General features: G+C 37.8%; 1 protein-coding gene across 1 annotated transcript; it reads left to right on the top strand.

The window, feature by feature from the left end:
* The first annotated feature begins 3,202 nt into the window (after positions 1 to 3,202).
* On the top strand, positions 3,203 to 9,207 carry il34 (interleukin 34). Its single transcript, XM_068603544.1, has 6 exons — positions 3,203 to 3,301; positions 3,559 to 3,636; positions 3,759 to 3,836; positions 5,515 to 5,622; positions 7,338 to 7,521; positions 9,024 to 9,207. Exons 1-6 carry the CDS (start codon positions 3,224 to 3,226, stop codon positions 9,056 to 9,058), a joined length of 561 nt encoding a protein of 186 aa, XP_068459645.1. The 5' UTR covers positions 3,203 to 3,223; the 3' UTR covers positions 9,059 to 9,207.
* The last annotated feature ends 2,958 nt before the right edge of the window (positions 9,208 to 12,165 follow it).

The following is a 12,165-nucleotide window of genomic DNA, read 5'->3' as shown; positions in this document are numbered from 1 at the left end:
CTGCTTTTTCTAGCGGCAATAAAGATAGGATTAAAACTGCCCAAAAGGAGTTAAAAGCTGTAATTAAACAAGGTAAGCGGAATTATAAGGAACAGGTTGAAGGACGAATGTCCAATAGTAAACAAGGGGCCTTTGGAAATGCATGAAATCGATTACTGGTAGTAACACCAGTAATCCTAGTTTGTCTGGTGCTAGGATCAATGTAAACGAAGCGAACCAGTTTTTTGCTAGGTTTGCTGAAGTGGATTTCTCTGCATCTCACGAGAGCATCCTCGCTTCTCTTGCTTCTAAGTAGCCCTGAGGACTGTAGCCCAGCCATTTTAATAAATGTTGAGGAGGTTTGACAGCAATTAAAATGCCTTAATGTGAACAAGGCAGCAGGTCCTGATGGTGTCCATCCATGCACCCTAAAGGTCTGTGCTGACCAGCTGTGCTCAGTCCTTCACTATATATTTTCCTTGTCTCTGTTTTCCTCAAAAATTCCAGCAATGTGGAAAACATCTTGTTAATTTCCCATCCCAAAGGCAAACGGTGTGAGGAGTCGTCGTCTTACTAACCTGAGACCCATAGCCCTGACATCGCACCTCATGAAATGTTTTGAAAGGGTTGTACTGGGTCACCTGAGTAGACAGGTCTCAGTCTTTCAGGACCCCCTGCAGTTTGCATACAAGAATGGTGTAGAGGTAGATGATGCACTACTTTTTTTTTGCTCCATAGCATTTACAGTCATCTTGAAACCACCGCCAGTTCTGTTCGGATCATGTTTTTTGACTTTTCTAGTGCTTTTAATACAATTCATCCACACCTTTTAGCTAAAAAACGTATGACTTTTAAACTGCACAATTGCTTGAATTTTAGATTACCTTTTATCTCGACCACAGTTTGTCAGGCTCGATAAGAAACATTCTGACTCTTTTTTTAACTAAAACTGGAGCACCACAGGGAACGGTTTCATCCCCCTTTTTATTCTCACTTTATACAGCTGACTACAGGCAGAGCTGCGTGTCCTGTAACATTCAAAGGTTCTCAGATGACACTGCCCTGGTTGGTCTTCTGACCCGAGGCAATAACCAGGCCTATAAACGGGAGGTTGAATTCTTTGTTAGCTGGTGTGAGGAAAACGTTTTAAAACTTAATATAGGAAAGACCAAAGAGTTGGTCCTCGACTTCAGAAGGAAGGAGTAGGTCTCCCCAGTGATAATTGCAGGTCAACAAATCAAAATTGTCCAGTCATATAAATATCGTGGGGTGCATCTGTACACCAAATCAAACTGGAAAAAGAACACTGATGCTGTATTTAAAAAGGCTAAGTCAAGGTTTTTATTCTTGAGGAAGCTCAGATCCTTTGACATCAGCAGCAAGCTTCTTTATGTATTTGACCAGGGGATCGTAGCTAGTGTCCTCTTTTATGCTGTGCTCTGCTGAGTGGGGGGAAGAGGAGGGGCATGACTGCCGATGATAAAAACAGAATCAATAAGATGATTAGAAAGGCTGGCTCAGTGATTGACCTTCCTCTGGACTCACTATAGAGGTCACTCTCGAAAAGAGATCAAGGGCCAAGTTAAAAAATATTGTTTCCTCTGAAAGCCATCACTGTGTTTTTAAAGAACTCAGAAGTACATTCATTGATCGGTTTAGGATGCCAAAGTGTTCGACCGAGCGACTAAGAAGGTCTTTTGTACCGGCAGTGGTTCGATTTTTTAATGAACACCTTTAGTTGTAGTTTTTAGATTTAAACTTAGCATCTTTTTATGTTGGTTATGTCTCATGTGTTGTGTTTCACATGGCATGTTCTGGTGTTTGTTCTTGTCATTACACAGCTTTGGTGAGGCTGTGTAATGAGTAGCGCAAGTGAACATTTTTCTGTGACAACGGCGTCGGTCAGGACAATCATTAAACACTAACAGTGACGATATTAACATGCTCGATTGTCGGATTTTAAAGGTAAAAAAGCGGAACTCTTTTAGAAAGAAGAAAAAAGAAACGTATCCTTTATGATTCCCCTTGGGGAAATTCTTCTCTGTATTTGACCCATTCTGGGTTAGGGGGCAGTGGGCTGCCCTGTGGAAGCCCAGGGAGCAGCTAGGGGTTGGGTGTCTTGCTTTACTGACTCAGCATCTGTTAAAATAATGACACGGCTAATTAGACTAGACGAAATAACACAGACACAGTTGCCCACTTTCTCCTGTTAGACAGACAGCAGGGGTGGGAAAACGTATTGGCTCAGTATCCACAATGAGTTTTAAAATGTGGCAGACGGGCCAGTATCAGATAGATAGATGGAGAGTGTTTGTGCCATTAACTAAAAAAGTAAAGAACACTTAGATTTAATTTCAGTGTGAACAGTGTTGTTGGGCACCTTTTTTTTGCCAATGCTTCAAAGTTTGAGTGGTTGGTGACTCCCTCCTTTGTGCTTTTTCAAATAAAAGAATAAAGAAAATTTAAATCACTTTCAAGTAAACCAGACTGCTCCATCAGACAAAAACAAATAAAATGTGCAATCACTTTGTTAAAACAATGCAAATAAAGTATATGTGTGCAAAAAATAACTGGCTGCAATTAATCTGTTTTGCACTGAATATATTTCGAAGATAATAACAATAAACTGCAATCTGTGAAAAACAAAACAAAACAGTTCAAATATGTGGCAATAAAGAGTTTTACCGAGTGTTGCACTGCATATCGTTTAAAAAATCAAAAGCAATATGCAACATGCAATACAAAACATAATTAGTGCAGATATGTGTGAGTCATTAAGTTCAAGTGGCTGCAATTCAACCAGGAGAGACTTGTTTCAGAGTTTAACAATAATTTATTACAAATGCATATTTTTCAATAGTGCAAAGTGTTTTGGCGATTGTACTCCATCTCCCGACAATTTTCTACCAATATTTGATAGGCCGTAGTTTGCCCATACCTGGTCTACAGTATCTTTTTTTCTTTGTCCTAAGGCGTGGTCTGATATCAGAATATTTTCCTTATCCAAAGTTAGGTTGTAGAGAGAGAATTAGTCAGATCCTAATTCTGTTTTGTAAAGAGCATCGGAGTAATGAGACATGCAACAGGTATAGTGTTCCTTTGTTTGACTGTATTCTTGACAAACACTTGATCGGGACATCCCTAGTGGACGGTGTGAAAAGCAAGAATAATATGGTTATGAATGTAATCTTATCTTCTGTATTTTCTGGCATCTGTAGGCCTGTTTCTGCTATCACCTGTTCTGATGGCCCCGACACCAGCCAGCATGTGCACACCCTTGAGGACACTCAACGACAGCCTCAGCCACAGGCGGCGGTACATGGTGAGAGAACAATGGCATGGTTGTGAGCGTGTCTCAATCGTTTTGAAATGTATTCAAGGGTCATTTTTAGAAGCGTTGTCCACTTCTACTGAAGTATGTAATTTCCAGCCAACTTGACTTATAGAGGAGACAACAATAACCAGTCTCTGTCTCTCTCTGTCTCTCTCTGTCTCTCTCTCTCTCTCTCTCTCTCTCTCTCTCTCTCTCTCTCTCTCTCTCTCTCTCTCTCTCTCTCTCTCTCTCCCTCTGTATTACAGAAGCACAACTTCCCCATCAACTACACCATTAGGATTCATCATAAGGAAATCTTTAAACTGTCAGACATCAACAGAATGGTAAATGTCTCTTTTATTGATACCTTTACTTTTCCTGTCAGAGGACAAGGTGGAGGTGTCGCACATTCACATAATCTGATAAACGTACTAATAACATTTTTCTCCTCTGCGTCACTGATCAGAGGTTACAGGTCACAGGGTTGCATGAGCTTGTTCTCCAGAGGTTGTGGTTCCAGGTCAATCAAGGCGTGTTAAAAAAGGTAGGAATATTGTAAAAATGCATTTCTTAGATTTTGTCACAAAGCGAAGTGTTTTTTCCCATGTGTAAACAATTTGTGTCATTTTTTAAAACCAGTGCCCTTATCCTTATCTCCCAACAGCTAATTCTGAGCTGTCAAAATGATTACACCACTGCAGTTTTTATTGAGTGTGGCCATTGCTATTTGTAACAGAAAGCATGTGTTGTCACTAGCATATGTTTATTTAATTTTGTCTGCTAAAAATAAAACATAAAAATGTTATTTAAATTGGTTGATGGTCATAAAATGCTAACAGCTAAAGCATGACCACTATGCAGCCGTTCACTGCACGGCACAAATCAAACAGTGTTCAGATCGGTGAAGGGCCAAAGAGGTTCAGCAACTCACTTTTGACATGTGATAAAAATGCAGTTTTGAGTTGAATTAGAAGGATGAAGCCTTCATCAATCCGACAATAAAGATCAGAAGTTGAAAATGACATGTCAGGTATTGACTGACAACGGGAATAGGCACTAACTTTATGCTGTCCAGGGACAAGAGCTTCAAGCAGTGCTGCGGCTCCCACACATTTTGTGTGCAGCTCACCTGAGCTGCTGACAAGGCCAGCCAGGTTGAATTAGTGGGATGAGTTCCTTCTGCTCTCTGCACTCTGTTGGTGTCTCCTATGTTATCTGTAGAAAAATAAACATATGCACAGAGAAATTCTTCTCTGCATTTGACCCATCCTTGATTAAGTGGGCTGCCCAGTGAGGCGCCCGGGCAGCAACGATGGGTTAAGTGTCGTGCTCAGAGACACTTCGCAAGTGAACTGTGGGGGGACTGGGGATCAAACCAGCTGCCTTGTGGTAACGGGACGACCGCTCATCACCCTGAGCTACAGCCGCCCCAGAATTAATTAAGTGGGAACTGGCTGTAAATAACCACCAATGGAGTTAGTTTAACTGGGTTTGTTGTTAGTCTCTCTCGCCTACTCTCTCGTTGGATTCTCTCTCTGGTGGTTTGTCCTAATGCCCACATGTGCAGCCATGAACACTTACAGTGAGTGTGCTTTGACATGTAGCCAAGTTAATACCACAAAAATGGAAACACCCTTAAGCATCACTTCATGCACACTTCATTTAATACTCAGTGGTCCTCAAAGCTCATTAATTTACTCGATCCTTCCCAGTCTTCTGCATCACACCAGTATAGCGGTTGAAAGCAATGGAGCTGATTTTCCGAGCAGCATTAATCAACAAAAAGGTTGATTTCATCAAATTCATTGCTTGTTGTGAGTACAATGATTCCAATTTAAGTTTCTCAATTATGTTTTCTGTATCTTAAAATTTGGAAAAGAAGCTAAGCTTGAGTAAAGAGTCACTTTGTACAACTCCACTTGTAAATCATTCCAAAAGAATTAAATAAACGCTACCGCCTCTCAGGTGTGTCACATTAGTACTTAGTACTTTTTTTTTTTACTATGCACATATATGTATTACTTAAGAATGTTGTAGGAAGTGCATTAATGAATTGTGAATTCCAATCCTTTCACTGATCAAAGTTTTTTTCCTTCTTTTAATAATCAATTTTGTGTCGTCCTATGTACAAGGAGTCTAAAGATCTGAATGGAGAAGATAGTCTGCGGTCTTGAAGTTTGAGAGCATCTTTTGGTCCTAAACTAAAGAAATTGAAATTTCAGATTATCCGAATTATGCCAGAGAGACATCCTTCACGTCCATACACCACTGAGTTGGAAAGACGCTTCAGGGATGCGGAGGGCGTCTTTGTACAGTCACATCCCGCTGAGGTAAGCTTCAGTTCACATATCTGTCCCACAGCTGTATTTAACTCCTCTTTAAATAAAGACTGTAGTATTTCAGTCGCAACACGGGTCTTCATCAACCTGTGTTAAACCATGTTGGACCAATTGTTGCAGTCATTTGAAAAAGAAATAACAATCTTTAGTAATTTATTTTCACTATAATTGTATCCAAAAGTTTTTAAAAAAATGACAGAAAGTCAAAGAAGTCCCTGAAGTGAAAAGGTTTGGGAACACTTCGTCCAGTAAGTAACAGACACAGATGTTTTGACAATTTACATGCATAATTATCGTTGACATATTAGACATCCTTACCACAGCGCCCTGTGTCTATTGAAGTACACTGTGAGTCTTAAAGCCTAGTTCATGGTTTTGAGTAGTTAGGATTTTTTTGGAGGTGCACGTCAGGCAACGGCGTAGGGGTCTGACATGTTTGACATGTGGGTTTTGGACCTATGACCTCTCCATGACTCCTTGTGATATAATTCACTGTGATTAATTTTTTTTTTTTTAATTTCAGGCAATTTCAATTTAAATAAAATATATAGCCATGCTAATTAAGAGGCCAATTTTTTTATATTCATCATGTCGTAATTAGTATTTTCAGACATGCATCTTCGAGTTCACACTAATGCCATATGTCTGAGTTTACTTAATTTGTTAATACTTTTTTTTTGGTTCTGTACTCATACAAACCTCATCTTTACTGTCTCACTAAACATTGTGTCTTTAAACATTAAATATGTAAGCCTGAAGTTAATTAAATCTCAAACAGTGCAAATATCAGTTTCAAACCCTGGAACACTCATATTAAAAATAGTTTCACTATCACTAACGTTGGGTATATGTCACCCGCTATAATATACCTGATAAAATGTACTGCTCATCAAAATATATTAAAATATAACAATACAAATTGAAGTACTCTTCCTTTATTTTACCCTATAACTTCTCATAAAACCAAAAACAGGTATCATGGTACCTGACTCAAAATTGGGTGAAATATTAGGGAATCTTCAATAAAATATGATCATATATAAAAATAATGGCGCCACAATCAATCGGGTGCAAGTCATCCAACGTTAGTGTTCTAGGGTTAAATAATATGTAGTTACATAACTCCATCACGCTGGACACAGATTTGTGCTCAAATGTTGAGTTTAATTTTAATCATTCATTTATTTTGCACACATAGGGCTGTCGTGTAAACAAGGTATATCTGTGTTGTTTAATCATTTTTATACATTCCAACCTTAATTCATCAGGTTTTATTCTGTGATCGATATCAAACCGTTTTTGTCAGTGAACTTCGACTATGAGAATTCTTAGGATCGGGGTTGTTGGCCATACACCCCTTTTTGAAGAAGATAAAAGCAAGAAGAAGTCAGCATGTGAAAGGGTTTTTACTATCTTTATTTGGGGAAGTTTTTCCTGATCCGATGTGAGGTCCTGGGACAGGGATGTTATGTGTACAGATTGTAAAGCCCGCCGAGGCAAATCTTGTACTTGTGATTTTGGGCTATACAAAGTAAACTGAAATTAAAATTGAAATTGAAATTGAGAAGAAACTCTCTTCTACTTTGGAATTTGCCACTGAAGTATTGTTGATTAATCTCTTCAAAGATATTGACATTTATAGATGCGCCTCATGGATTATGGATCCAGCTTACTTGGATGTCTCTCATGCATGTGTTTGTGTCCAGGTGTTCCAGCATGAGCTTCCAGAGACTATCCAGGACACTTGGGATCATTTAACAGAAGAGCCTGACAGAGTGCCAGAGACCAGCTGGCGATTTGCTTCACCAAAGTTTCTCCTGGACAACTTCTGCCACACCATGCACTGCCTCTTCAGCGAGTGCTTTGCAAGCACAGAAGCGCAGCAGGACTGTGAGTATATCACAGGAAACCCTGTGGTGAAACTGCAGTCTGTCACTTTAATTTTAGAACAGAAAATGTGTTTTCTAATGTGACTGTACTATAACAACAGAGACTAACACACCAGCAGTGCAGTCAGCGTAAAGAACAATGTGAAGCAAAGAACAACAATTATAAACTCCCCAGGCAGGACAATCTACTATGATGGAGTCCTGACAACTAAGGGTCCAATTCCAAAGCTCAAGATGTAGAACTTTATTTGTCCCAAATTACCTGACTTCAACTACTTGAGTCTTTCTATTTCATGCTATTCTACTCCCAACATCTCAGTGGCAAATATTGTACTCGCTGCATTGAGCTTGTGTTACTTTGCAAATTCATATTAACAATATAAATAGAATAAATATACAAATTATCATCTTATTATATCCATAAAGCTGTATTTCCCTCCAGGGGAAAATTCACTACTGTTACACAGCAGCCTATGAAGTAATCTACTTACTGCCAGTCTCAATTGCCCATTTGAGGAATTGCAGTCTTTGCTACTTTGGAGAAGAAGTTGAAGCTTCACAGCAGCCTACTGGCTCCAAAAACAATTTGAACAATCCCACACACTCACTTATCTTCTTGTTTTGCCTGTGACTTACACAACCCTTTGGTGGAGGTGTAACCTGTCCGAAACATTTTTTAAGAGCACATCTGCTCCTCGAATGGTTCACATCCATTATGTCTTGTCGGGCGTAATAGTTTTGTACTTTTATTTATGTGCCAGCTTATCCTCTGGCTCATCTTTCTTGTCGTTCGAGATTAAAATCAAAAGAATTGAAATGAAAGAAAACTGAATTTGTTCATTCAAACAAAATGTTGTTCTACTATCAAAATGATCCCAAAGCTTCATTGCGTATAATAAATATATTTCTATAACGAGTTCCACCCAAGCATCCTACAACTGTTACAGAAAGTTCACAACATTATGAGTGTGAGGCACATTCAGTTTAGAAAATGTCATGTATATACTACAAAAAGTCAAAAGAACCATAATTCTAGACTACATCCTGTATGCATTTGGTGTATTTGTGTGTATATGTTTGTGTGTGGAGTGCATGTGTGTTTGTGTTATTTATTGATTTAGTCTTATGGCTTGGGAGAAAGTTGTTCCTTTGTCTGCTTGTGGTCTTTATGTGCAAGCAAATACTTCACTGGCACATAAAAGTAGTAGTGTGTCTAGTGTACAAATGACCCAGATAACAACGTGATGCTACAGTGGTCAAAGTCTCTGTGATTTAGGCACAATCTTGTGAACAACTCAAGTAGTGCAGTTTATCAAGAACAGCTGCAACTACTTTCACTGTGACTCCTCAAAAATTTGAAACTTGAGAGTAAAGTTGTGCTTGAGTTGAGTACCTCTCAGTTGCCCCAGGTTCATATCCATAAAGCATGCCAGTTAAAGACACAGTGAAATGATAGAATATTTATGAGAGTTACTCAAGTTTCTCTTCTTGTCTTCTTTTCAGACTGTGTTGTTTCCCATTGGAGGAAAGGCAGATAGACGGACTTCCATACCGAAAGCTGAGAAGAGGCCAGTGGGTCGAAGTTGTTCCTGTTGATGATGAGGGATTGGTACCATCATATCCCTTGAGCAATAGAGAGAAGAGTAAAAGGACAATCCATTTGTGAACATCAATAAGTCTTTCCTAAATCCATCAAACAGAGCTAAATGATGACGACACCAAAACTCTCCATCAGCCAAAGCAGACTGATATTGTGGGCACAACAACAATTTTTATGGAGATTTCATGAGCATCTGGACTTTCTGCCAAAATGTAATAAAGCTCATTTGGAAGTAAAATCACAAACTCTGAAGATCTTCCAGTTCTCTGTCTCCCAGGAAGCCTTAAGTATGTTTCTCTCGGTAGCAATTTAGCTTGATGCTTTGATACTTCAGTTTTAGGTTTCGCACGAGATTTGTTTGTGTTCACATATTTGGACAAAGCTCCTCATCAAATTGATTCCATTTTGGATTTGCCAAATCTGCCTAAGAACCCAGTGATGTTCTCCATTGGACCTGTGAGGTTCACCTCAGAAAACAACAAGAAGCAGTAAGATAGACAATACATTGAAGTGCTTTTATATTGAAAAACATCTGCTGACTTGTGCCATAGCCAGACACCTCTTTTTGATATCAATGAGCTAAAGCAAGCACAATGTACATGAACTACAAACCTGCAGGCAACCTGATTACTACTGTTTTCTATGTTTAAAAAAAAAAAAAAAAATTACATTATTATTATTTTTTTTGGGAAACAAGACATGGCAAGAGAGACCAAACATAACTTAATACATTGGGTGGCATGATGAGATTAAAACATGCATTGGGTACAGTGTAAAAGTAGAAGTTTTAACCCCAGGGTGTGGGGTGTGTGTATTGGAGAAGGTAACCTGAGAAGGCAATCTATTTTTAAATGTTGTATTATTTTACTTAGGGAAAGGGTCCCTTAAACACTACTGTTTTCTCTTCTCTCTTCGGTTGTCAACTATGCATTTCTTACTTGCAGCTTACATTTAATGTGCAGTAGCCCCACTTTGCATATCCAAAAGCTATTAAAGCAAGTTGGAATTCATTTCTGCCCCATTTGATGCATCACTCTCTGTCCAAGTCATGCCTTTTCATACTTACTGTGTACCTGTTAAGAGCTGCCTGTTCAAAACTTAAATAATGGCCAAAACCATTTCAAATATGAAGGTGGTCACAGTCTCATTTCTTTGTAGTTTACACTCAGTTTCCAAATCTATTTATTCTCTTAATTCAGTTGTTGTCTCAATAAATAGTTATCTTATATAGTTAAATAAAAAGTGCAGTTTGATGTTTGTTACAGTTTGCCACAGCAAACTAAATGGGCTTTCAAGGCTGGTTTGAGGGATTTCCAGTTTTCCAGTTTCCAGTTTCGTTTAAAAATGTAATCGAATCTTCGCTCAACAAAAATATTTTACTTCAAAGCAAAACAGTTTCTTCTATCATTGTTTTCTGTACGAGATTACCTCTCAGGTCGTGTCAGCTGTTTTATTTCTTTCCACTTAAGCAATTAAACTCAAGGCTATCTTGTTAGTTTTTAGGAATACAATATATATATTCATACATATCACAAAGCTCATACTTTAGTTGAAGAGGCAGTAAGATTATGAAGCTCAACATATAAAGCATAATGCAAATCTATGAAAAGAACTTGCATAATGCTTTTGGCATCTGAAGGACACTGTAGGCCTTCTCGGAGTTGTTTGAACATCTGGGGCTCACAATTGTTTGCTGACTACTTCAAACATACAAGGTGGCGACTTTTATCTTGATGCGTCTGGTTCAATGCCTGCAACTCCTGACTTGCTGGTTTAGTCAGTCAGTCATTTCCTCATCCCTTCATTACTTTGGGCCAACCGTATTTTATATTATAGCATATTCCAAATGCATTTGTTAACATTGTGGTTTTCAAAAACAAATCCTGTGCAAATTGAGAATACTCATACTCATTATTTCTGTGTTAAAAATGTTATTACATAGTAACTAACAGGTTAGAGTTAGTTATGCCTTAAGATTTCTGTGTTAACTAAAAATGAAAGAATATATATTTGATCAAAAGTCAACAACAAATAAAATAGCTGCAATTGTATTTCACATGAAATGGCACCTACACTACACAATTTAAATAAGTAATGTGGTGTTTCATGTATAATCTTCCGGTATAGAATGTCTTCCAAGGCTCTTTGTGTCACTCAACAGAGAGAATGTTTAACTATTATGTTATACACACAGCAATGGCTTAAGAAGGAACTTTAATGAAGACAGCTTTAATTATGTAATAAATTAATGATAATTATTGGTGTATTGCTCTAAATGCAACCCATGTATTTTGCTATTTCCCAAAGCTGACCGCAACAACAGAGATAATAAATGCAAACACATGAATAGTGGTTGTCTGTGGTCTTTAGAAACTGTGTTTGTTTATACACAGGATATTGAATGTATTTATTTTTTTAAATGTATAATGCTATGTGACAATACTTTATTGAAAGAAATAATAAATAGCTATTTTTATCAACCAACCCTGTGTGTAGTGTTCAGTCATTATTCAAGTGAGTCTTTAAATTTGCTAGCATTATTATTTAAATGTATCCAATTGTTTTGCATAATAAATTCAGTTCTTTAAATCTTGTGTTGGAGATCGTTTTCTAAAAAAACTATAGTATGTATTTACGTTGCCCCAATATTTAGGTAAAACAAGTATTATCTGTGAAATGTACTAAACATAGATTATATTATATATTAAATGTGAGCAGCATTTTAATCGCATATCTGGTTGGGGGAGCTAATTTCTCTGCGATAATTAGAAGTTAAAAGCCCGAGCAATTAATCATATTTTATAAACCAGTCTTTTATTATGTATGTTAAATTTGTATCCGTAAAGTAGCAAGTCGCCTAGCTATAGCTTTTACATAAGTAGTAAAGTACAAATAAATAAAACACAATAATTTCATATGAAATGTAGGGAAGAACGCCTATATTAGCAAAAGCACTGTACACGTTATTTCAAGTATCACAATTTATCATCTTATCTTAACAAAAGACAGGGGGAAAAAATCAAAACTCATTGGAATTGATCGCAT

This window comes from Clinocottus analis, unplaced genomic scaffold, assembly GCF_023055335.1.
Source record: "Clinocottus analis isolate CAN_PGR_092001 unplaced genomic scaffold, fCliAna1.0.p SCAF_6, whole genome shotgun sequence".
NCBI lineage: Eukaryota > Metazoa > Chordata > Actinopteri > Perciformes > Cottidae > Clinocottus > Clinocottus analis.
This window is presented reverse-complemented; position numbering and strand designations above follow the sequence as displayed.